Source organism: Corvus hawaiiensis, chromosome 7, assembly GCF_020740725.1.
Source record: "Corvus hawaiiensis isolate bCorHaw1 chromosome 7, bCorHaw1.pri.cur, whole genome shotgun sequence".
Classification (NCBI taxonomy): Eukaryota; Metazoa; Chordata; class Aves; order Passeriformes; family Corvidae; genus Corvus; species Corvus hawaiiensis.
The window spans coordinates 3,499,082-3,523,667 of NC_063219.1; the positions used below are offsets into that span (position 1 = coordinate 3,499,082).

At 37.0% G+C, this 24,586-nt stretch overlaps 1 protein-coding gene across 3 annotated transcripts in view; it reads right to left on the reverse strand.

The window, feature by feature from the left end:
• The window catches only part of SPAG16 (sperm associated antigen 16), a 359,782-nt gene that overhangs the window by 309,828 nt on the left and 25,368 nt on the right, over window positions 1–24,586 (reverse strand). For all 3 annotated transcript variants that reach the window (XM_048309624.1, XM_048309623.1, XM_048309625.1), the window contains one exon: window positions 23,646–23,794. In XM_048309624.1, the coding sequence (XP_048165581.1) occupies window positions 23,646–23,794 (149 nt within the window). The remainder of the gene's footprint in view (window positions 1–23,645; window positions 23,795–24,586) is intronic.

Genomic DNA, 24,586 nt, shown 5'->3' on the forward strand with positions numbered 1-24,586 from the left:
TTGACTGCAGGCAGAACAATTGAACATTAATAATTAGTTCTTTTCAAATTATATTCCTACTATTTAACATAACTGACCTGACATAAAACACAGGACTAGAACTGGGAAGGAAGGTTTCTATCAACCCCCTCTGCAAGACTACTGGCATGGGTTATTTTCCATTTTTCCATGGCCTATTTGTTTTCTATCCCTATTTTCCATGGGAGGTTAGCTCCATGAGTTGCATCCGGAGGCAGAGCTGCTGTATTCTTCAAAACACCTTTCTTGTAAGTATAATGCCAATAAAAAGTCAAAATATGTGTAGCTAATCTTGCAGCCCCATTTTTCATTGGTGTGGTCCAAGATATTTCCTAAGATTAATCAGCAGATTAGGAGATTTATTACTAAATCTAATTAACCAAGCTAAATAGCTTTATTAAAAATAGACTGTCATTAAAGAATGTAAGGATGGTAACTGTGCACAATATATTTTAAGGACTGCACCAGTCATTACAGAACCACTTCCCAAGACACCACAGTTGGCTGAAGACCCACCTGATGGTTTTTGTTTGCAACATTTTAGGACATCCTGCTGTGAGAAGCTTTAGAGGAGACTGAAATTGCGGTACTCTTTAAAATGCCCATCAAACATGAAGATTAAGGAGGGAATAAAATCACCGTATTTTAATCTGAAAATGCACACACCCAGCAGGGATAACCACTACGTCTTTCTAGTATTTGTTTGCACTAAGCTTGATAGCAGCCATCCTGTTTCCTGATAATTTGTAGGAATGTGCATACAGCAAAGTTCACAACTACAAAGTGGCAAAAGAATAGCTGTTTGTCTTCCATTTCAGAAGCTCTACACACTGCATTGTCCTACAAGGGTGCTAGTAACCCAAGCCAAACTTATGAAGATCGTTAAGCTAATGACTTAATGATCAGTGTGAGCACATCTATTCCAGACCCAAGACCTGGAAGATATTTTTAGTGGACTGTGGCTTCAATCACAGGCACAGCCTAAAAAAACCACTCAAAAATCCATGTAACAGCAGGGACTTTCAATATTCACTAATATCAGACAACAGTCTTTCCTCTCTGACTGGGAAGGAAGACAGAATCTGAAAATCATGGAGAGCAAATGATCAAAATCATCCTTTGCTTAACACAGATACTAGCAAAATCTGGAACATTCAGAATTAGGAAATAAGTATGTCAAGTACAAATACATAAAGAAAAAAGATTAAAGTAATCTGGCATTGTTAATCCAGCTAGGAATGTGTTTTTGGCTAAAGTTCTGCATTTTTATACAACTGTATATCAAGTTCTGATTGTGTCTCAGCCATAATATTCTTGAAGGTCTCTGAAGCCAGTTTCAAGAAAAATCCATATATTTTCCAAATTTAGGAACAATTAAGATAAGTCTGAAGTATTTATTATACACACACACTAAGAAGATGAGTAAAGATATTAACTAAAGGTAAATATAGTCCCAATATGTGTCAGTGCCTTTGTGCAACTCTTAGAAAGCTTTCTGTACTCCTTGTCTTACAAAATTCTACCTTTCAAGATTTACAAGTTTGAACAACTAGGATTATAACTTAACAAAGGCATAGAATCAGCATGCTTTTTGCAAATTGTTCTCATTCACTTCATGGAACACAACCAATTAGTAAATGCTACCAGACCTACTCATTTCAGAGTGAAACAAGCCTAGGAAAGACAACACTCTCTGAATAGAAGTGACAGAAAGTCTTGCATTTTTCAGTAGGGAAAAATCCCCAGATACTACTTCAGGAGATAGTGCTGTAAATGATTGCTGTAACATTCAAAAAATAAAGTACAAAGAGAATAATATAAAAATATTAGTTTTTCTATAACTCCATTGTGAGGATCTGAAATATTTCTGAAACTGGAGCTTTTCCACCCTCTGCAGTGGTAATCCTGTGTTCAACTAGAGCAGGAGACTTGGCCTCAGTTGAGATAATTCATACCTATGGTTCCCACCAGCGTGAACAGTGGTATCACTTGTCATGGCCAGATGAAATGCTGATTTCAGCAGCTCCCCAGCACACACCATGTAGAAGTCACAGTGTGACTTTTTTCCCCAGATACAAATATTCCTCACTGGGGAATAAATGGGGTATTTCTTTCCTAAAAACTTGCTAGAACAGAAGTGTTCAATAACGCTTATATGAAGACATCTCCTCTCCCCTAACAAATTTAGGTAACCAAGCTTCATTATTTAATCCTTATTCTATTACTTCCAATTGCTAAATCCTAAGGGTAGAAGAGAATCCATTACACAAGCCGAGACCTTGCATAACTAGGCTTGTGAAACTTTTGCAAGCACTGACTGCAAAGTCTGAGGTTCTTTCAGCATTGGCAAGGGCCATGTGCAAGCCAAAATTCAGGGAAATATCCTGAGTGCTAAGGAGCCAAAGCAATATCCTGTGGTTTTGTTCACTCCTTTTCCTCCTATGTATGAGACATTTGTTCTATGACAAAAATAAAAAACTACCAAGCTTCTCTCTCACATCCATATGAAAGAGGAAGCACTGCCCTTCCTGCCTGTGACATTAAATATCCTATTACTCTATCATCAGAGGCAAGGAACAGAACATTCAAAAGAGTGTCCTAGGAAGGATCTCTGTGAAGCAAAACCCTTCTGAATGCAAGTCCTCAGTCACTGACAACAGTAAGTGGTACCTGGTCCCTGACCAAACTGTCCCTTTGACAGTTCGCTCCCCCTGTTATCTAAAATTACAGCTGCAGCAATCAGACACTCATAAAAAGTTGCCATGACTCTTGGGCCATTTACACACAGCATTTCCACAGCTGTCTAAAATATCAGAAGACAGAAGGCTACAGAAGTCAGGATTGTGTGAAGTCATAAAGGCATTTCATGCCTTAAGACCTCACATGTTCATATACAAAAAATAAACCAGAAAAGAAGAGCTTGCCTTTCTTTTGTTTGGGATTTTTTGGTTGTTTTTTTTCCCCTTTTAATTTAAGAGCCTGAACCATAAGAGGATTCAGTGATTTATCCCAGATCAAGCTGAATTTCTATAGGACAGCTTGTAAACTGAACTCCTATCCTCTCAGTCTCAAACCATTCCTCAATTTTCCCTTATAGGATAAAAAACCCTTGTCTTGATGCAAACTGTCAAGAAATTAAGAAAATTTACCCTTAAAGCTATTAGAAATACCAGGTTTCTGTCCTGTCCTGAATTTTTCCAGTAAGACTGCCTTTTCTATTCCAACAGCAGGGCTCTTCAGAGCAAGTCTACAGCTTTCTTTTTCCTCGAGAAAGACACAAGAGACTCATTTGTCAAAACATACAGAAGGCAATGAATAGATAAGTGGAACTGATCTAAATCATCTCACAGCTGAGAAAAATGTAGTAGAGTTTAATAGAAAACATCCAAATCAGTTTGTCTAAATCACAGCTTGGCCTTGTCTATATCATTATTACAGCTAGTGTTAAGTTTCTCCTTACTCAAGATGTTAAAAACTGAAGTCAATTGAAGCAGCAGCTTCACTCCATAACCATGAACAAGCTCAAACCTTGCTACTTTAATTCCGAAAGAAAAGAGTGCAATCTTCAGTGAGGCAAAGCCCATCAGACAACAAAATAGTGATTCAAAGTCTTCCAGTGAGGGAGGAGAAGGAGCAACCTTTTCTTTTTGCAAAAATTAATGACCATTATCATCAGCAGCTCCAATCTGAAAGCTGTCAAGGTCATTCTACAACTGCAGTTCAGACATGCACAAGGAGCCCAGTCACAGGTGCTGGTGTATCCATACATTCAATTTAAAAAGCAAATACTAGACATTTATTCAGAAATGGGAAGTAATGAAAATTTAATTCCTCTTAGGGTACAGCTACTGTCTATGTCCAAGACTCAGGAAGACAGCCTAACTTGTATCACTAAATATTTTCAAGGAAATATTCTATTCTCAATTCTCACCCAAGAATCAGCATTGTCTCTTTTTCTGTAGTTAGAAAGAGTACTGCACTAATCACTGATAGCTGTACTGACATACCACTGAAATTCTCTTTTTATTCAAAGTTACAGAGAATGTTAGTAATTGTTTGCTTATTCTTCCTGAAAAATCTGATACACTTACATTATGGAGAACATGTTTTGTCTATTTTCATTTTAAACATGTTTTGATATATTAAAATTTCCATATTTTAGTTTTTAAATATCAAAGCAGTCCCACGGAAATCAGTGGGTGTACTCAGAAACTACTTATGAAATACATCGTTTTCACAACAGGGCTTGAGTTTTACACTCAGTTTTTGTCCCAACTTTCAAAACCACTTAAGGATTACTAAGAATCCATACATTCAAAAAGTGAAAATAAACAAGGCATTCCTAAAACACACACATATAAATAAGAATGAAAATACTCTTGGCTGTAATTGCTGACAATGAATGAATCTTGCTCCTCAGACTACCAGAAATAAAGTGTATCAAATAAGCAAAAACACTTAAGCAGCAAACTGTAGTATGAGATTTTCAAACCCCATTTTACTTTTTGTTGACTATACTTAAAATTATTTAACGTTTCAAAGTAAATTAAGAAAGAGTCAAATCTGTTCCTGTTTACCTCTTTCCTCAAGAAAATCCTGACAGTGTGTTCTCTGAGTAGCTCACCTTTGAGGCACTAGAGGTAGGTGGCTTCAGAAGGAACCAAATGCTAAGCAAGAAAGTATTAAATTAATATTAAAAGTTTTGCTGCAAGAGTGACAGAAAATTGACATCTAATATAGTAGCTGAGCATGATTTTACTTTGTTTTCGTATTTTCTGCAGTTGAAGGGACAGGGTATCCTTTTCTAGCAGAGTATGAAAGAAATGAAGGTATTTAGTGCACTCACTGGGCATAATGCATCAGTGAAACAGTCAGTAGGCACTGTTGCACAATTAATACTGAAACAACTCAATTTCAAAATGCTCCAGTGTCTATAGTAACCATAATACAACACATTTGCACATTATTTTACTATGTTAATCATGACCACAATTATTCTATAAACATCTGAAATGTAAGGAAAGGAAGTTGAAAGCAATAGCAGGAGAGCGTAGTAAAACTTTTATTGCCTGCTCCATCTTGCTTGGCTTGCTAATAAAAATCCATAAAACTCAGCTACAAAGGTTGTGGCCACATAACTCCTCCTTATTCAGTTTATAACCCTGACAATTTTTCTTTTTTTTAATAAAATAAACATGAAGATAATATGTAATAGGTAGTAAAAGCCCGATTAATTAAAAAAGCAATGGTAAAACTGTTCTGTCTTCAAATTCAGGGCTAGTGTAGCTCCTCAGACAGTTTGTGAACTGGTGCTAACAGTAAATTTGCACTTGAAATTGCTCCTGACAATGTCAGTTTTAAGGCTCTCCCACATCAAGTCAAGCCATTGCCTATGTAATAAAAAACTAGAAAGCTCTACTACTCAATATCTAACTGCGCCACAGACACTTAATCACTTTTGGACAAGAGCTCTCATTAGCACTCAGGGATAAATACACTGCAATTATTTCCTACTATCAAAAGGATAAACTTAAAGCTGCTGCACTTCACTAGTTTTGTTTCTTTTACTGCAGCTGTTAAAACCAGATTTGATTAGCCAGATATGATTAATAATCAGAGAGGTTTGAAAAAGTAAGAGGAAGATAACAATTATAGAAAGATTCATCACTGAAATGCAACAGCTTTCTTCCAGTTTACAGCACTAGGGCTTGTTTGACTTTATCACCACTATTTCAGAAAGTAACAGTATAAAATGAAAAAACTTACTCTATGCCAAGCATACTGCCCAACACTACAGAAATAAAACTACTGCAGTGTTTTAGCTTCTGCTAAAACTTTTAACACTTCCTCGCAATTGCCCAAGTAAATCACATTTCTCAGTTTAAAGCAACACAGCTGTGGCTGATGCTGTAAAGGATGAACATGACACTCCAGTGTGGGGACTGGAACATCATCTGCGCACTGGACGCAGCTGCCCAGTGAGCTGCACGGCTGCCCAGAGGACTGAGAGCTTGGGAGTCACAGGACAAGCCTGGAAGTGTCCAAGGCCAGGCTGGATGGGTCTTGGGGCAACCTGGGGTAGTGGAAGGTGTCCCTACCCATGGCAGGGGCTGGAATGAGATGAGCTTTAAGATCCCTTCCAACCCAAACCATTCTGGGACTCTGTGACCAGAGAAACACAAAACAGCTCCTTGAGCCTTGCTCAAGACTGACCATAGAACAAGGAGTAGGTTTAAGATGCTCTGCACCCACAGTGAGTGGAAGACAAAGCCTTAAGCTTTATAAATATGAATAGATAATTTCTCCAGAGAAGGAACAACCCTTGAAAAATCTCCCACTTTCCTTGAGGACCTGTTCTGTGTTCATAAGGATATCTACGCTGTGCAGAAATACCCCATGCAGCCTTCTTCCAACACTTCTACCATCCCAGCTACATCATCACCATCAGTATTTTAACTCCTTATTTTAATTACTCTTCTCTGTCACAGCAAATTGCATGACCAACAGTCTCTGCAGAGACAAGGTGAATGAAGAGTCACAGCAAATTATTCCAGAACACGAATGTACATTAATTCTGAGTGCTAAGTTCAGCTACAGTCTCAAGAAAGTGATATAATGATCATCCAACTTTTAATTTACTACTCCCTCACAGTGGGAATTGAGCTTAATATGTGCAATTGAAATTAATTTCTTAATTTAAAATTATTACAACTCTAAGATACAAAGTCTATACTGGTACTGATATGCCCAGATTTTACATATCCACTTCTGGTTACCATTAACAGCAATTATGAATATAAGTTTATCACATGTGAAAGAATAAATTCAGTATTATTTTAGTGGTAGTAATTTCCAATGTGTTGCCCTGATTCTTGTCATCATCTCATCACCACATCATAACAACAGCACATGTTCCTGTTTGTTTTTCAAAACAGTATAGTATGTCTCACAGATAATTAAACAATATGTTCATACAACAGAGATGTACACACAGCTATGTATATAACTTAATCTTGCACAAACAACTGCAAACACTGTTACAAAACTCAGCTTGATCATTTCCCAAGGAGAAGTAAAAGAACATCTAGGAACATGGTGAAATAAATTATCATGATATGAGGCATGCAATCGATTTTCATGGCTTTTTTCTAAGTCACAAATAACCAAATGCTATTCCCAAAGACGTTCCCTATCCCTTCCTTTAAAAGGTTTATGTTTGAAAAGCAACTACATTTATGATCAATGTTAAAATAAACAACAGTGCAATAAAATATAGAAACCTCTTCCAATTATAATTTTATTTTGTAGATTTAAATTTTGATTATGGTGCAATTAAATGTCAGCAATATTTTAAGCTACAGCAGCACATTCTGCATATGCCACACAATTCATCACGTTAGAGGCAATGCTGATTAAATGACAGACATCAAGCTACTTCAGTTTTCTGACATACTCCAAAATATGCTGTGATATTGTCTTTTTTTATATATATATTTTTTAAAATTTTCATAGTGATTAACATGAATTTCTCTACCACAGAAGTATCCTTCTGTAGAAACAACTAAAAAATCTAGATGCTTTCTTGATTTTCTCCAAGCAAACTTCAGTACAAGCAATACAAGACTATCCATTCATCTACAGATGTTCCAGAGGACAGTTCATCTGCATTCATTTTGATTTTACTCCTAAAATATGTACTATGAAAGACTGTGGGAGAACTCTTTTTTGTAATGATTTCTTTTGACATGATCTCACCTACATTTCTAACAAGAAAAAACTGTCTGCTCCCAAAGGCTCTCCCTACCACTAGTAATATCCAAACATAGATACTAGAGGTGCAAGTAAGTTCTAAATTTTGCCATTCTTTCATTAACTTCCCAAATGTTAACACACAAGTTTCATTTTTCCTCAAATTACTATTCTGCTTCTCAGGCACTGTCAGAAAGCTCAGAAACCGTGTGTACATTCTCAGTAGCCTAGATACACTTAATTTCTGCCAGGGCCAAAGCACCCGCTGTAATCATCTCAATAACTGTTATAAGGCACACAGGGTTTACAGAGGTCCATACATCACTACAATGAACTGGTAAACACATTCAGCAGCCATTAGTTATTGATTTATTTGCAATTATGCGTTACAGTTGCCATCCACGTTCCCCCCCTTGGCAGTTCATCATCCTGACTCCGTTTCAGGACAGCCAGTAACCATTATCCCAAGCTCCACATAATCAGAAATAATGAAAACAAAGCTGTAAGAGTACTCTGACATGCAGGTACAAAGCTCTCAGCTTGTCAATACTGCAGAGAAACTGATTCTTTATAATAAAGAGCTAATTAATTGATTGCTGGACTTGTAAGCAATAAGTACTTTATCAAACAGTGATAGGGCTGGTGATCTATCACTGAATCACCATAAATATTTTCAGCACTGCAGGAAGTGGATACAGCAGAATATGAAAGAGATACTGCCAGGCTGACTTCACAAACATGCCAGCAGTGAAACTGAAACTGCTAAAAAGTGCCTTAAGGTGTGAGGAAGTCAGTCTGCTCTAGATTCAGCAAGGCAGATTATGAAATTAGACCCAAAATTTCTGTAATTGTTTCTGGACCACATAAAACCCAGGCCTCTCCACATCCTTGAATTACATTTCTACTTTAGCTAGACACAGCTTTAAAAAAACCCATTATTTAGAAATTGTCGGTTTTTTCAAGACTGAAGGATTGACTGTAACTGCCAGTGCATTTGTGAAATGCCTAACTACATTCTCTATTAAAAAGCAACTCTATTTCTAACCCAGAATGTCCTTAGATTCAATTTCCATCTACTAAATTCTATTCTGCTTCTATCTGCTAAGTAAACACTGCTATTAAGAGTACATTTTGTCCCCTTTGTCACAGGCAATGATGAAGAATGCCCTAATTAAGCCTGTTCCAGTCAAAGATTACCTTGCTCATTGTAGGGGGGTTGGACTAAATGGCCTTTAAAGGTCCCTTCAAAGCCAAACTATTCTATGACTCTCTGAACCTTAAAAGTAATAGTAAAAAAGTATATTTTTACTTTTATTTCGTTTACCAAGTGATCCAGACTTCCCCTCCTTATTTTCCTGGTCTCTTCATGGAATAAAACCTCACCAGTGTGTCACTTGATGAATTTATCAGTAACTCTAAATCAAACACAAATCAGATTTTTGAGATTCTTTTTTTCCTCCAAGTCACATATAAAAATGCTGAATAGTTTATAATACAAAAAAACCCTCTCTGAATACATATGATTATTCTCCATTTAAGGCTTCATGTCAGACTTGAACATATTAGTAACATTATTTACATTGATTTTGTACAATTCCACAACTGTATCTTCCACAATCATAGGATAATTTGCATTAATATTAGTACTAATTATATATAGTTTTCAGTTCTCTCTATTATTCTGTTTCTCCATTTCTTGAGTCACGTTTTACTTTTAAATATAGTCTTGAAAGTAACCACAGATTCCTGGCACAATCACGCTGAGACAATTTCTTACAACAGGAGACAAAAAAACAGAGTAAGTTCATCACCACCTGACTCCCAAGTTACAAAACTGAAACACTGAGCTTTCAAGTGGGATAGCAGAAACTACAAGATTTTATTCAATTCTTGAAACCTAGTCCATGTACTCTCAATAGAACAGCAATTTGTTCATGTGGGTTAGGACAGATGGCATGGGGCCCTAAAATGAGTTTTACTCTGAAAAACAGCATTTTTTTACCCAACTGATCTGTTCTTTTTCTGTATTCAAAATCATATATCCTTAGTAAGAACATAAGTAGGGGGTTTATTGCTTTTTTATTACCATTAGCCCCTCAAACCCACACAATTCTCAGATGGGGCTATTTTGTCTTTTTTTTGGTCTCTCTCCAAACCTGTTCATACACAGCAGTTCCCTGCTCCATCCTCTCTGGCCAAGTCAGAGGGAAATTCTGAAACCAATTCTCCCCAACCGTCCATCCATGGACAGACTCAAGACAACTTGCAATTTCACTCTAAATTTAGGCACTCGGCCACTGCCATAACAGCTACAAAGCTTTTATTGGAGATGTCAAATTTCACTCACCAGTAGCTACAGCACAGGATGAGTGTGAAGAACATGCTTTATTAATTTTTAAGACTGCTATGTATCGATATTTCTATGTGGACTCAGAGCGATTGGACAGTCAGGACTGAGACACAAGTGGGCAAAACCCCACAGCATTCACTGACCACGGTTTTGAGCCTGATGCTTGAAGAGACACCACCAGAAGTCTACAACAGAAAGGGACATAGCCCAACAACACCCAAAAAAATTGACCATTTGTCTGATCACAGGCTACACCCACCCGTTCTAATTCATTACTGGAGCCATTACTAGAGATAACTCTGGATAAAAATTGTTTTAGGAAAACTAAAGACTATCTGGAGGTAAGAGCAATGAGATGCTAGTGGGAAGAAGCAGCCTTAGAAGCAAACACTCCAAGGAATTCTGCAGCAGGCCACACAGGGCCTAGCAGCACACAAAATCAGTTGAAAGAAAAATCAAACAAGTAAATGGTGAGAACAGGGCATGTCTCCCACCTTTTTAGGAAAGCACCCTTTCAATTTATTTTAACTATCCTTGTATCTTAAATTATTACTTTTGTTTCCTCCATCTACTCCTCTAGCAAAGGCTTTTTCTTTAGCCTTCCCAATTCTTGAGAACCTACAGAGGCTCAAATCCTCCCTTGATCCCTGATTCCCTGCCCATACAATTATGGCTAAGTGCCCTTTGAATGTGCCTGAGCAGGGAGGACTCTCCCTTATCCACTGCAATAACACACACAGAAATGTAATTAATTCTAAATCTGAATTTCACTCCAACTTGTACTGCATGAAATAACCTATTTTAGTAAATGTCCAGCTCCTACCTCATCTTCTTGGCACCCTTCTCTGTGACTTTAGTAAAAGCTTTAGGATAACAAGCCACATTAACACATTTCTCTTTAGAGCAAACCCAAGTGGACAGGAGTAAGCAAATTACATTTCCCTTGTCAACGTTCTCCCTGTATGAGAAATCCTATCATTCTTCATTGATTTCACAACACACAAATTCCACTACCCCTTTCCACACACAAATTAACTTGCCTTTTTTCCCCTCTATTTTCTGTCCTCTAAAATGCTAAATCATCATCTTCTCTCCCTTTATTTATCATCTATAATCTGTATCATTGCCTCATGCTTTCTTTACTTGCAGTTCACAGTCACCTGCGATGTTCTTGCCAAACTTTCACTCTGACTTCCTTTCCAGCTTCCATGCATTCCTAGGTACTTATATGCTACATGCAAAATTCTGTGGAACATAAATATTCCAGTTATGCACAAAGAGACCAACCTGCACTGCCACCTTTCCCATTTTCAGTCCCACTCCCACTAACATGCATTTCAAAGTGGTCTGCCTCACCTGCAGTTCCTTCTTTTATCTTTCATTTCTACCCTCAGCTGTCACATCAACACCTCATTTGTTGTTCCTGTGCTTCTGCCTCCCCTGTGCAGGTACTGAAGGCAGTATTTGGCAAGAGTAAAACTGGAAAATCATCATCACATTTTCTACTCAAAGGAACTGCAGTTACTAAAAGTATTTAAAGTTGCTTTTAAACAATTACTTTCCTACATGATCACAGCTATTACTGCACATCAGATACAAGGCCTGTCCTGTTTAAGCCATAAACTGCACCACTCCCTTTGTACTTGCCCTGAAGGAAATCCTAATAAAGTCTCCAACTTCCAGTTCCTAACTGATGAAAAATTCAGTAATACTCTGCCTCCAGACCAGGCTGAGAATTTACTGGAATTACACTGGCAATTTCTTAGATATTGAAGACCCTATTTTTTTTGTGCTATGGAAGAAAACAGAGGGCGCATTCATGACTTCAGTTCAACTACATAAACTAATGCTCCCAAACACATCAGACATCATTCCTCTCAATTTCTATTATTCCCACAATTAAAGGCAAACACCCCTTTTCAGGAGTGGAAAAAAACTTACCTTTAATATATACTGGGTAATTAATTTTGAAAAAGGGATTATGGCATCTCTGACCATTCTCTCAGGATTATATTCTGACCAATAGCTCCTTAAAACTATTTTATTTACTCAGAACAAAAACATTCAAAATAAAACACATTTTAAAATTAAGAAACCTCTTACAAAAATACCTATTCTACATTCAGTTACTAACACACCAACCAGAAAGACTATCAACACTAAAATTCTTCTAGTTCTTTCCCTGGTACCAAGTCTTACACTGAAAGTCCTCTACAATTCCAGCAGCATTCTGTCTCAGATGTAGAAAGGCTGTGAGGATTCTGTAAGAATCCTCACAAACTCAAAATTTCTCCCAGAAATTGTCATCTACTCTGGAGTGAACGGGAAAAGATTTCATGGAACATACTGATCTAAGAGCCAGCAGATCCTGTGTCTCACACATGCTAATGCAGATCCAGCTGCCCCGGCACTGAAGATGGATTTGAACCCATGGCCATCCTACCCACCTCATCATCCCAGAAGAAAACAAGTACCACCAGAAAAATGGATTCTCCTCTGCAAAGAATGAAAGGGGAAGGGAGAAAAGAAAATAGGGACAGGAAATTGGAACCTTGTCATTGGCAACAAGACATCAGATCTGTTTAACTGATTATTATGATACTAATTATCAGAGAAAATTAACCTTTACAGTGCAACAGTATGTAAGGATGGCTGACTCTAAACAGAAGCTTGCTATTTACGCTTAGAAAATTTATCAGACATCATATCAGCCCAATCTCATCATATAAACCTTAAATTCTCAAAAGCATTTAGGCATCTAATGTCCCTTCCAACTCAAACCACTCAGTGATTCCATGACCTATTCCTACTAACTTCAATGACAGGGAACCTGGACACCTTTGCAGAGCTTGAAATACTAATCACTGCTAAATGTATGGACCTATTTTGAGGAAAAAAAACCTGAAAGGTTAAAACCCCTTGGTAAATGGCCTTCAGGAATTGGGTGCACAGCTGTAAGAAGCCAATGCAGACTACAAGTACATCAACCTCTCACAGGCACAAATGCGTGTAGCTAAAAATAATAGCCAAATTAGAGTTGATACTGACTCACCAGAAAGACATCACTAATAAAATCAAATCTCAGCTGCGCCATGACTGGAACAATCCAATGACATACTAAAGTGATGTTCAAATACATTTGGCTGCAAAGAGGGACAAAAAGGTTACCCTTTTCTTGTTTCTTCTCATTACCTTTGTTGTAGTAATTTACTTCTGACAGGAAATTCACAATGAATCAATTCAATTAGTAAAAATATCTTTAAAAGTAAAAATCCAGGATTTGTAATGCCAGGAACAACACTGATGGCTCCAAATCTCTATTTTAAAAGCTTTCCTGATGTTTATAAATTATTTAAAAACCCAAACTTTTTATTACAAAGAAACAGAAAAGGACCACCTCAAAAGGTATAAAACATGAGCCAGTCTGAAGCCTTGCAGAGTAGCTGACACAGCTGATAAGAACAGTCCCCTGCACAGGTGTTGGCATGTTCTGACTAAGCTCCCAGTCACAGCCTTGGCACAGCCAGCCTCTTTTACTGCTACTGAGGCTCTCTACTCACACGCATTACCAGATGGTGGCTGGAAGCTTACTCAGTGTGTATCCTGACAAAAATGGAAATAAACTACACAGCTTGGAAAGAGCTCCTTGCTATGACTCCCAGACCAAAAATCAGCTAACTTAGCACCAAGGTTAACAATGTATGTGAGTGTATTAGCTTGTGTGGCTGTGTTTTTAAAAACAACAAATCAAGTATCAAACAAGACACAGGACCTCTCCAATTATCCTTTAATGTGCTCCAAATATTGTCAGCCTTCCCCCTCTCATTCTTTTTATAAACTGTGTAATAAGATACTTAATTAGTACATAATACGCTGTCTTCCACTAAAACAGAACAAAACTCAATAAATAAACTATTATGCCAACAAAGCCCTGTCAGCTTCTCTTCATTGTTATTTCCCAAATTATTTTAGCCTGGGTGGATTTCTGAGATCAAAGCAAGCCTGCACACACTGTTCTTCAAAGCTTTGGTGGCAGGCAGGAATTGGTCATGAACTATGAGTTTGCAAAACAGAACAGAACCTGGAGGGGCAGGATCAGAGCAGGGGAAGTTTAGACAACAACAGAACAGGAGCAGTAGAATAAACAGCCACCAAAGCCTTCTAGCCTGAGCTCAAGAGAGTATCTCTTTCCAATTACTATTGTTTGGACAAAACCAATCGCTCAACAACTGACCGTACATCAAAAAATCCAGGTAAAATATACTCAGAATGAGGATTCCTCTCTCAAAGGATAATTTTTAAAAGTAAAGATACCTCCTATTTCATCTCTATCTTAATTACTATTTTTCTCATTTGCATTATTGAAAAACCAAGGACAATATCTTCCCATTAACCAACCCTGTGACCTATGTCAAAACATATAATTGGGGTATTCTCTCTAAGTATTACATTACCATGGCTGTGTGCTGCTCCTTGATTATTTATCTGCTGCATTCAAGCCAGGGCATGTACATCTTATAGCACAGAACAATTTCTACACCAAGTGTGAAGGAGGCCTGCCAATTCCTCTACTATTGCTAACATCCTTTCCAGACTAAGACATGTCACAACTACATGCATTGTTCCTACATTACCTACAAGAGTTAAGTAATCTAAACAGACTGTTTAAAAAATTGTAATTATTACGCACCAGAAGTGTGGAAATACAGTGTTGATATTTTCACATTAACAAGTACCACTGGTAAACTAAATTTTTTTAATGACTAAATATTTTTAAAATACTATGAACTGTGATTTTGCATAGTGATTTTTTTCTTATCTCTTTTTTTTTTTTGTGGGAATGAACTTTTCAGAGATTTACATCACAGCAAATCTCAGTTTTTGCTGAACTGCTTCAAGAGAACAATTTCTTCGCAGGTGCTACAGAAACATGGGGAAGGTTTTTTCTCTACCACGAGTGAAGCATTCCTGCAAAAATAGAAACGGCTTCAGATTTCTAGTAAATTATGAATGTCTGATTGGCTGATCTGCTTTGGTTAATTTAAGGTATATAGCACATTATCTGAACTATATATACACAGTAAAAACTTGGAAACAATAAATAGAGAACTGTGGTGTAAAACATACAAAAGAAATGCAAACTGAAACTGTCCACTGAGTATCTGGTGCTCTGCTGTCACTTCAGCATGGTCTGGCCTTTGTTCTGAGTAACAGAATTCTATAACTAGGCTTTCAAACTCATGTGTTCAAATTTTGTAATTCAGCACCTTAGCTGAAAGGATTTAGAGAATTTACAAAGAGAGCAGAGGTAGGAAAGAGAAGGGGAGCTGCTAGGGGAGCAGAGGTAGGAAAGAGAAGGGGAGCTGCTAGGGAGGAGAGAGGACTTTGGAAAGGAAACAGGAAAAAAAGCACTCTTTTACATGAGTTGTGAAAATACTTGACTCATTCTGTTTTCAGCCCCCAAAACCAACCTCGGAGATCACGGCCAAACTCCACAGTAAGATATTCAACTGCACTATGAAAAGATTCCTAATGTGTCCACAAAATTGTTTAGCAGTTGTGCTTTACAAAGTGGTTGCATGTAGTGGAAACAAATTGAGTTGCCTTCATTGTCTGAGCATCACATGAATTATTTCTGTTCTTCTGGTGTAAAACCTCACCTGTACAGACATTCCAGGCTGGGTTCCAGCAGAAACCTGCCCAACCTCAGCCTCCCTGCTGACAGAGATTGCACTTTGCTTACTGCATGTAAGAGCAGGTAAGATCAACTAATCCATGATTACACAACAACTAGTTTTAATCATGATCAAACCTGTCAGGCCTAGATTCAAACTGGAAATCCAATTACAGAAAGACCTGTGACCCATTAACATCATCCTCATGGTATGTGACACTCCAATGAAACAGTGTCACATTTTCTGGAGGAAATGCTCTGATTATTAATTCATAAATTGTTTGGAGTAAAGGACTTAGTATTTTATTTCATTTCATTGTATTCAAACAGAAACAATTAAGATTTTACTTTCTACTCCCAGAAGTGCTGTTTGAATATACAAGACAAACAACCCTGAACACTGTGAGCAGTGCCAGAGCTCTTAGGGTATGTTAGAGATTTGTTACCATGAAAACTAAACGCTAATGTTGAATTTCATTTTCCTTAAAGTGATGTTGACATATGCAAAGGCTTTGTTTAAATATTGGAAAAAAATATTGAAACACCAAAATCCATAACTTACTCCAGAATAGTTAATTTAAAATATAAATACCACAGTCAGCACCTGAGCCTCTCCCTCCAGATTTCAGGGGTCTAAGCACTTATTTCATATTTCAATCACATTTCACTAATTTGAAAGAGATCTAGTTTTATCCATGAATAACTTTAGCTGAACTACATTAAAATGGAAAAAAACAAAACAAAAAACCCAATTAGTATTAAGTTTGGCCTTATTTAATCTACTTTTTTTGTGTAAGCATATCAAGCAGTAGTTCATATATTACCTTTTTAGCCACATCCCTGAACACCAAGCTAAGGTTAACCACCAAACTGTAGACTGCAAATACTTCTGGAAGAATACTCCTTTAAAAATAGTGGTGATTATTTACCCAGTTCAAATACAATTACCATTCTGAATATTGTGAGTTGAAGTTGTGTATCAATTACAAGTAACACTTCTATGTGTCTTATCAATACCCAAAACCAACAAGCAGATCACTGATTTGTTGTATTGAAAACTAAAACTCAGTATACAGCATTCCTAAATTATTACAAAAATCTTCCCAATTCTCGCATCATAAATTTTTCATTATGAAACAGACCTTGAAAAAAAATAGAGGAATTATAATTGGAAATAGACTTCTGTGGAACTTTTTCCTCTCACACAAGAAAAAGCCCTTCTTAAAAACCACTGACATTTTTCAAGTGAAAAGAAGTTTGCACCAGTAACACTGTAACTGAGGTACCCAACGTTCACTACTCATGTCTTGTGTAGTGCATTCTATTGCTAGTTAGTGCCTCTCCTTCCTTGAAAGGAATGGAGATCTTGGCAGAAGTTTAACATTCCAAAGAGCATTGGAATTGCACAGTTAGAGACGTTGTATTGGCAGAGTTCCCTTCGGGGGCTGTAAGCACCGAACATCTGTTACCGAACAAACAAGCACAACTAAACCATTCTCCTCCTCTTCCCCCCACAACTCCCAAATGGTTTCCAAGAGAAATGTTAAGGTCTTGACACTTTAATGAAGGGGAAAACAAAGTGTTAGTCGCGAGTTAATGAAATTGCTCAATCATGGTCTCAAAGGCCAACACTGCTGACGTGACAAACAGCTGTGCAAGCACCATCCCACCTCCTGCTGTGGGTGTTTTGCAGGGAGCCTCTGGTGCTCCTGGAAAGTTCTCTCTTAACTCAGGCAAAGTCAAATCCTATCCTCCAGCCCAACATGAACGAGGGTAAGCGCTGCAGGAACTCTAAGGGATAAAGGAAACCCTCATGCACAACACAATTCCTAACTCTCTCCATTTGTCTGTCCCGAGGAAGACAGCAACAGCTATTTGTAAAAGTTAAGAAAGCCAAACATTTTAAAGCCTTTATATCATTTCTTGTATATCTGTTACATCTTCTCTGCAAAGAGAACTCAAAAGGTTTTTTCTTCAATTCAATACAGTTTCAGTACATCCCTCTTCCAGGAAATCAAAGCATTTGCATATAAAAACCAGTAATTTCATTATCAGCAGTTTTTGCAAGTGACTATAGCACGAGTGAGATTCATGGTCTCACTGAAGACAGCCTGTTACTCTAAAATCTGTCATTATTGACACTCAAATACAGAAAGAAATAGATGAACATGCAAAGCCTATGTACAATTAGAATTAGGATCAAATGCATCTTACTTCCCAACAGCTTTCTGTATTGGTTCTCAGTCTTGGGAGCCTGTTGCTTTATTTTTCTTGGCAGCATGCATTGACTCAAAATAAGCCTTGCTCTGTAGCATAAAGAAAACCCTCTGGATGCTCTGTGAGGTAATTTTATGAAGTACCAATGGCTTTAAGAATCAATCTACTACTAAAAATGCAAGGTGTTGCATGTCTCGATTTAACAAAGCTGCAAAGGTAGATGGACAATTATATAATAAGTTGTCTTTTATAATCTGGTCTTGCAACTGTATGAATATTTCCTCTACAGCTTTATTTGTAGCTAACATTCTTAAGCATTTTCTCATTTCCTTCATGTAGGCCTGAAATCTTTAAACATGTTTGAGAAAATCCTAAAACTAAAGCCATCATCACATTATCTATTACATTACAGAATATAATAGACAAGTTTTTAAAAAAAACATGAATTTCACCTAAAAAGCAGCTTTTTCTTTTTACCATTTCCAAGTCCATAGCAAAAGTGTTTTTAAAAAAATACAGAATTGCCTAACAAAAAATGTAATTCTTTTAAATTAAATTCCATCAAAACCAACTAAAGGACACATTTTAGATTACACACAGTTAATCTTGGATCATACTCTTAACATTGGAGTCACAGAACATTAATTCTGTAAGTAAAAGGAAAGAAGCATCATATTCTAAGGATATACATTTTCTTTGCTGCTTAACACCCACTGTACTCTCAATGATTCTTATTGAATTTCTACTTTATTACTACTTGTTCCAAGAAGTTGTTTTGTAATTTGGGATTTGCTTTTGGTTTTATTTCTGGGTTTTTTTAACAGAATTCTTTTCTATTTTAAGGATGCATGCTGTCTCCCCTTAGGGCTCCTTTCTGTAGACTACCCAATTTCACTTTTCACCTTTTCTTTGACAGTTTCATAGACTTCTAATCATTCTTACTGCTCTGGTGTAGATGCTCCACCTGTCTCCTGAAGAGCTGTGATCAGACTGCACACAAAACCGCAGCCAAAGCCACATGCCATCTGAAATTAGCAAGAGGAATATTCCACATGGTCCAGGCCATATTCCTGGTTTACACTGCAGCACAGTGTTCAGCTATTCCACAATATTATGTGGTTTTCAACTCATGTTTAGCTTGTTTTACACAACATACCCTAGAGCCTAGTCTAATTAAAAGAATTAAAAGCCAATGATCAACTCTTTCTAATCTTTTTGACCTCTATTTGTTCATTGGATCATTTTTTAAAGGTAGAGTTTTGTACCTCTTCTTACATTGTCTGTTATTTTTTTAGATCAATTCTCCAGTAGGTCAGGTTTGGAATTCCACTCCTGTCCTCAGCTGCACTTGCTGTTCCAGCCCCACCAAACCCAGGCCACTTGGTCTGCAAGTTCTGTCAGCTTATTTTCTGTTCCATTTTCCAGATCATTAAGGACAATACATCACTGCAAAAAAGCCTCTTCAGTATATCTGCATGCTCCTACTCTATTTTCCATTAATTTAGAAAAAATTATGTCAGGCCAAATTTCCACAGTTGTTCACAGGAATTAATCTGTGAGACAGTATCCAAAGCCTTTTTAAAATCTAAGTGCACTTGTATCTTATCCATGGTACCTCTTATCCTTCCATGGATGCAATACAGACTGGATTGAAATATTTTTCCTTGCAAATCCATTTTCCCAGTTACTTCTTTCCCTGGTTTCTTGCAGATATCAAGTAAAATTTCAGTTATACACTGCCATCTTCCTTAGGAATGTAAGTTATACTGTCTAGTCTGTGATTTCTTAGCCTATACTTTTTATCTCATTTGAAACACAGACATTGTATTTTCCTTTCTCTAGGCTGCAGTCTTATATTTGGGTAACTTGTATTAATTTTCTTAGCTCAGTGTCTGGAGTTTTATTGTCCCAGGGAAGGACTGTAGAAATAAGCATTCCCAGTATTATCTGTCAGTCACCCACTCTCTTCTGAATATCCAATCAGTGCTTTCTTACCCACATTATTAGAAACACAAAGTGATTGTCTGTTTCATTTACGACCCCTCCTAACTACTTTGGGGCCATCTTTCCAATTCTGTCCCCAATACACCTGTGATAATTTATATTCAAACTCAATAATCTGATTAAGTAATCACTTGGTCTCATCTTCCCTTCTGCTTGAAAGCACAGAAACAGCAGTTCTTGTAAATTTTGTACTCTTTTTTCCATAGAACTGAGGAGAAACCTCAGTGTAATACATGTACCCATGTGATACTTCAACCCAAAGTCTTATTAATTACAAAAGCCATATCTGTATGATCACTGGATTTTACTTCTCTATTTTTAATATACACAATGGCCATAATTGCAAAATCTGCTCCACAGAAACAGATAATTCCTCAACTCCAGAAATGTCCAACACACCTTTAGATAAAGTTTTACACCAAGTAAAACTGCAGAAAATTAAATTGGGTTGTAATATATGTAGAAATCTAATTTAGTGAACATAAAGAAGCTGCAATTGTCCTGCTAATAACTTATAAAAGCAATCAAACATAGAATGTATTCTGAAAGGAACCCGAGAGAATAAAAATAGGAAAGTTTTCAAGAGCATAATGAAATTCACATTATCAAAGGTTCTCTACAATTTTAATGACCTGTGAGTGCATTTTAATTAATTTAAATGTTTAAAGTAGTACTCTATGCACATTCTTAATCTAAGACTATTTATGCTATTGATACTGGCTTATTAAGGGCCAGATATGTAAATAGTTTAGACTAATTGCCTGTTACTACAATTTGAGTCTCATAACAAAGATTGTAAGATCAGGATAATGCATTCTCTTAGAACAAAAATCCAGTTGCTTTCTCACTCACTGTTTCAGTGATAAACTTCACATCAAAGGAACCCTGTGTTTTAAATTAGGTGTCAGCTTTTACAGGATATTGCAATAACACAATATATGTCTGTCCTTGAAGTAAATGTTCTAGCTCAGCTATGAATCATATTTGCATCTACTTAAAACCACAGGCATTTGTTAGATCACTATTTAGCTACCAGACACAGAAGAGATGTTAAATCATTTCCATCTCCATAGTTCACTGCTATGTAACAGCACAGTTAATACAAACATTTATAATTTTATCTCAAGGATACAATCTCATGACAATATAGAGGCTTTTTACTGAATGGGATATAATCCAAATGCCTGAACTTTTGAATTGGATAATATGTTCACTCTGAACTTTTGTAAGCTTTAATTGTTCATTTACATTTGCTGAAACAGGCTTGACAATACTAGACAGTGAATTTTACCTAGATTTTCCGTATCTTCCGTTCTCTTTTTCTCTATTTTGTTGTAAATGCACATGCAAATACAAGATTTTAATTACATTTATTTCTTCTATATATTCCTCACCTGAACTCCATGGAACTGACCAAATTCATGCTCTAACTCCTACTTCCTTTGTGGTATAAAGAGAATTTAAATGAATCATAATCTCAGTAAGTATAAATCAATTTTACCATTCCCAATAAAACATTTAAAGTATTATTTTCGTTATTGTAAAGGAGAACAAGACCGACTTATGGAACACTTTTCGGTAGATGTTCATTCATGCTGAATCACTGTAAGAAAGAATATAAGTCACACAACCCACAGCAGAACTTAAAAGATCTTTTGATATAGGTCAGAGGAGATGAGACACCACACAAGCTTGACTCCAAGTATCACAAAAATCGACCTAAGGAAGAAGGCAAGGCCCTCATTTATACCTCATCCTTTTGATGGAAACAAACACTTAGACACCTAAACACTTGAATAAGAACACACTATTTTCATTAAATACTTTGGATTAGAGCTGTAGTTCAGTAAGCGTGCACTACAGGACAGAGCTCTGCCCCTTCTGTTTTAAACAATTTTAACTCACCTCTTTGCACTCTACACATTCATCATTCCCCCTGCCTTTTATTTCTAACATCCTAAGCAGTAATTCACATGCACTATCCAAGTTGGAATCCTTTATCAGGGGAAAGGAAATATTTAAAAATAATAGATCCAGGAAATGTGAAGTGAAAAAGAAGTATAGCATCTCTTCCAACAATGGAACTAATCTCACACCTAAAGTTTTAGATTATTGCTTAGCCATGGAAAATTCTAGTACATTCAAACACACTCATATCTTCTGATGCCTTATTTCTGGAACTAATTCAGTTTTCTAATTAATTGATTAAGTAAAGACATCAGGGCCTCTGGTAGGACTCATTTGGGAAACATAAGATCTGTAGAAACACAGATGCTCGCCAGAACCAGTCAACTAACTGTGCTCATGAATTTCAAAGAACAGGAGCCAGACAGGCACACTAACTGCGCAGAGTTTATATTCTGGGGGGTGAAGCATAACTCTATTGAAGTTTTCCATAAAAATTCTGATGACTTCAGTAGAAACAGAAACACAAAAATGATTGCTTCTTGGATTATGAAATTCTATCTGTTCACAAGTCAAAATGAAGAGAGGAGATACCTGTGAGAGTCTAGCATGGAAGTTTTTAACCACTGGATGAAAAACAGGCAAAGTGGAGCTGGACCGACTGGCACGCGCCTCAGGTACTAAGAGGTGTGAGGACAGTAAGGAGAAGTATTTGCTATATATGGTGAGAAATGTTTCAGTAAGCAATAGAAGAGATACAGACAGGTATAGATATAGATTAGATATAGATATAGAGGGCTCAGGAGCAGAAAAAAGAATGAAAACAGAACTAAAATGCTATGTTTGTCTGTGGAGAGGTGAACTGCCAAAGTCAAACAGAAGAAATGCTCTTGCAAAGCCAGGCAGAAACCTATAAAAAGTTAATTAACATGGACATATTATTGTGGGGACAGGGAGAAGAAAGACTGAAGCCACTTTTGACTATATCATCATCAAGTAAAGCTTTTTTCCTTCTCAAAAAACACAGTTTAAACTCTAACTGTAGTTCTCAAACAAAAATAGACCAGTGTAACAGTTTTAGGAGCTTATGAAATTTTATATATTACAATGTTTACTCTGATTTGGAAAAATAAAAAGCATTGTTATGTAGTCCCAAAATGCAACCTCAGTAAATAAAATAATTGGAATAAAGTAAACATTCTTTTCCATAATTAAAAAAAATACTCAGGAATTAATTTTGATTTTGCACAACCTCCAAACTGAAGCAGTAACACACCTCTGGTATACTCAGGTTTAGAAGCTCTGACTATTACAAAATTACCAGGTTTTTTCCCCTTAGTCTTGCAGATGTTTTCCCTCTTAGACCCAGCCAGAACAGTCTGAAAGGCTGGGAAAGTTTGTAAGCATTATGGAACAGATCAGGATTTCTCAAGTTACAAAAGAAACACAGCAGAGCAAGAAGCAATTACAGCCAGTGCTCCTCCTCTGCTAGGTGATTACACTGGATTCTCAAAAAGTAGACTGCTAGCTTCAATTAATCAGAGTTCCTGTAATTCCCTGAAAATTTAATTGCAATAGAAACTCGTATTAAAAATAAAAATCTTGTTACCTACCTGTCCTATTTACTTCAACTAAGCAGGACGTCTTTTAATCGCATTGGACAGGTGTCTGTCACCACAGCTTAGTATAAAGAGGATTGATACTGTACAGCTGGAAAGAGCACTTTACCTTTAGATCTCTCTTGCCCTTTTTCTCCGCATCTTTGGCTGGATCACATGAAGAGCTTGCAACAACAAGGAACTTTTGCTGCCTGGCTTCCCGAAGAGCTTTCTGGGTGGGACCTTCGAACCCTTTCTTCCTTGTACAATCATGGCCTACTTTAAAATAAAACCAACAAAAATACCATCAGAACACTTTTTATTTACTCTTCTGGAAGCTATCTCCTTACCTAACATTAGCCAGACATGTGAAATTCTCAAAGAAACACCACTTTAATTAAAAAGATATTCAGGTTACTGTGCCATCCATAAAAAGTATTCCAGGGCTACATGTATCTCTGCTCCACAAATAATTTCATCTTATCTAAAGGGTACCCTAGACTTGGCCCCAAAAATGCAATAGTCTTGCAGTACAGGGAGAGTCACAGGGAAATGGATGCATTCCTTCCCATCCCTCAGAGCCAGAGGAAACATCAGCTCACTCCATCCTATCCACTATCCACCACCAATGCAATATTCTGATTTGCAGCCCACAATCCTTTTGTTTCCCTGCACTTTCTGCCAACCCACCTTTCAAACAAGGAATTACTGATAAATAGGTAACTCAGCAAAGAAATCCTAAGCAGGTAACACAGCTTTAGATCATCAAAGGTTGAAAGGAATAGGAGAAGAAGTACAGCACACATGGACTATAGCACAATGCATCTGCCATGACCTGGCAGAAAGGACACTGCTCTCTGACAGCCTTTGCACTGGCAGCTTACACAAATCCAAACACAGTCCTTTGTGATCCCTGTATCTTGTTGCAGTGCTCTGTTGGATGTACATGGGTCTGCACGAAAAACAAAGTAATACTGATTTCCAACAGGATTTGGGCACTTACATCCCTCCAGTTCTTTGAAAAAAAATCTGATTGAAAAAACACATTATACAGCTAAAATCCAGACTGAA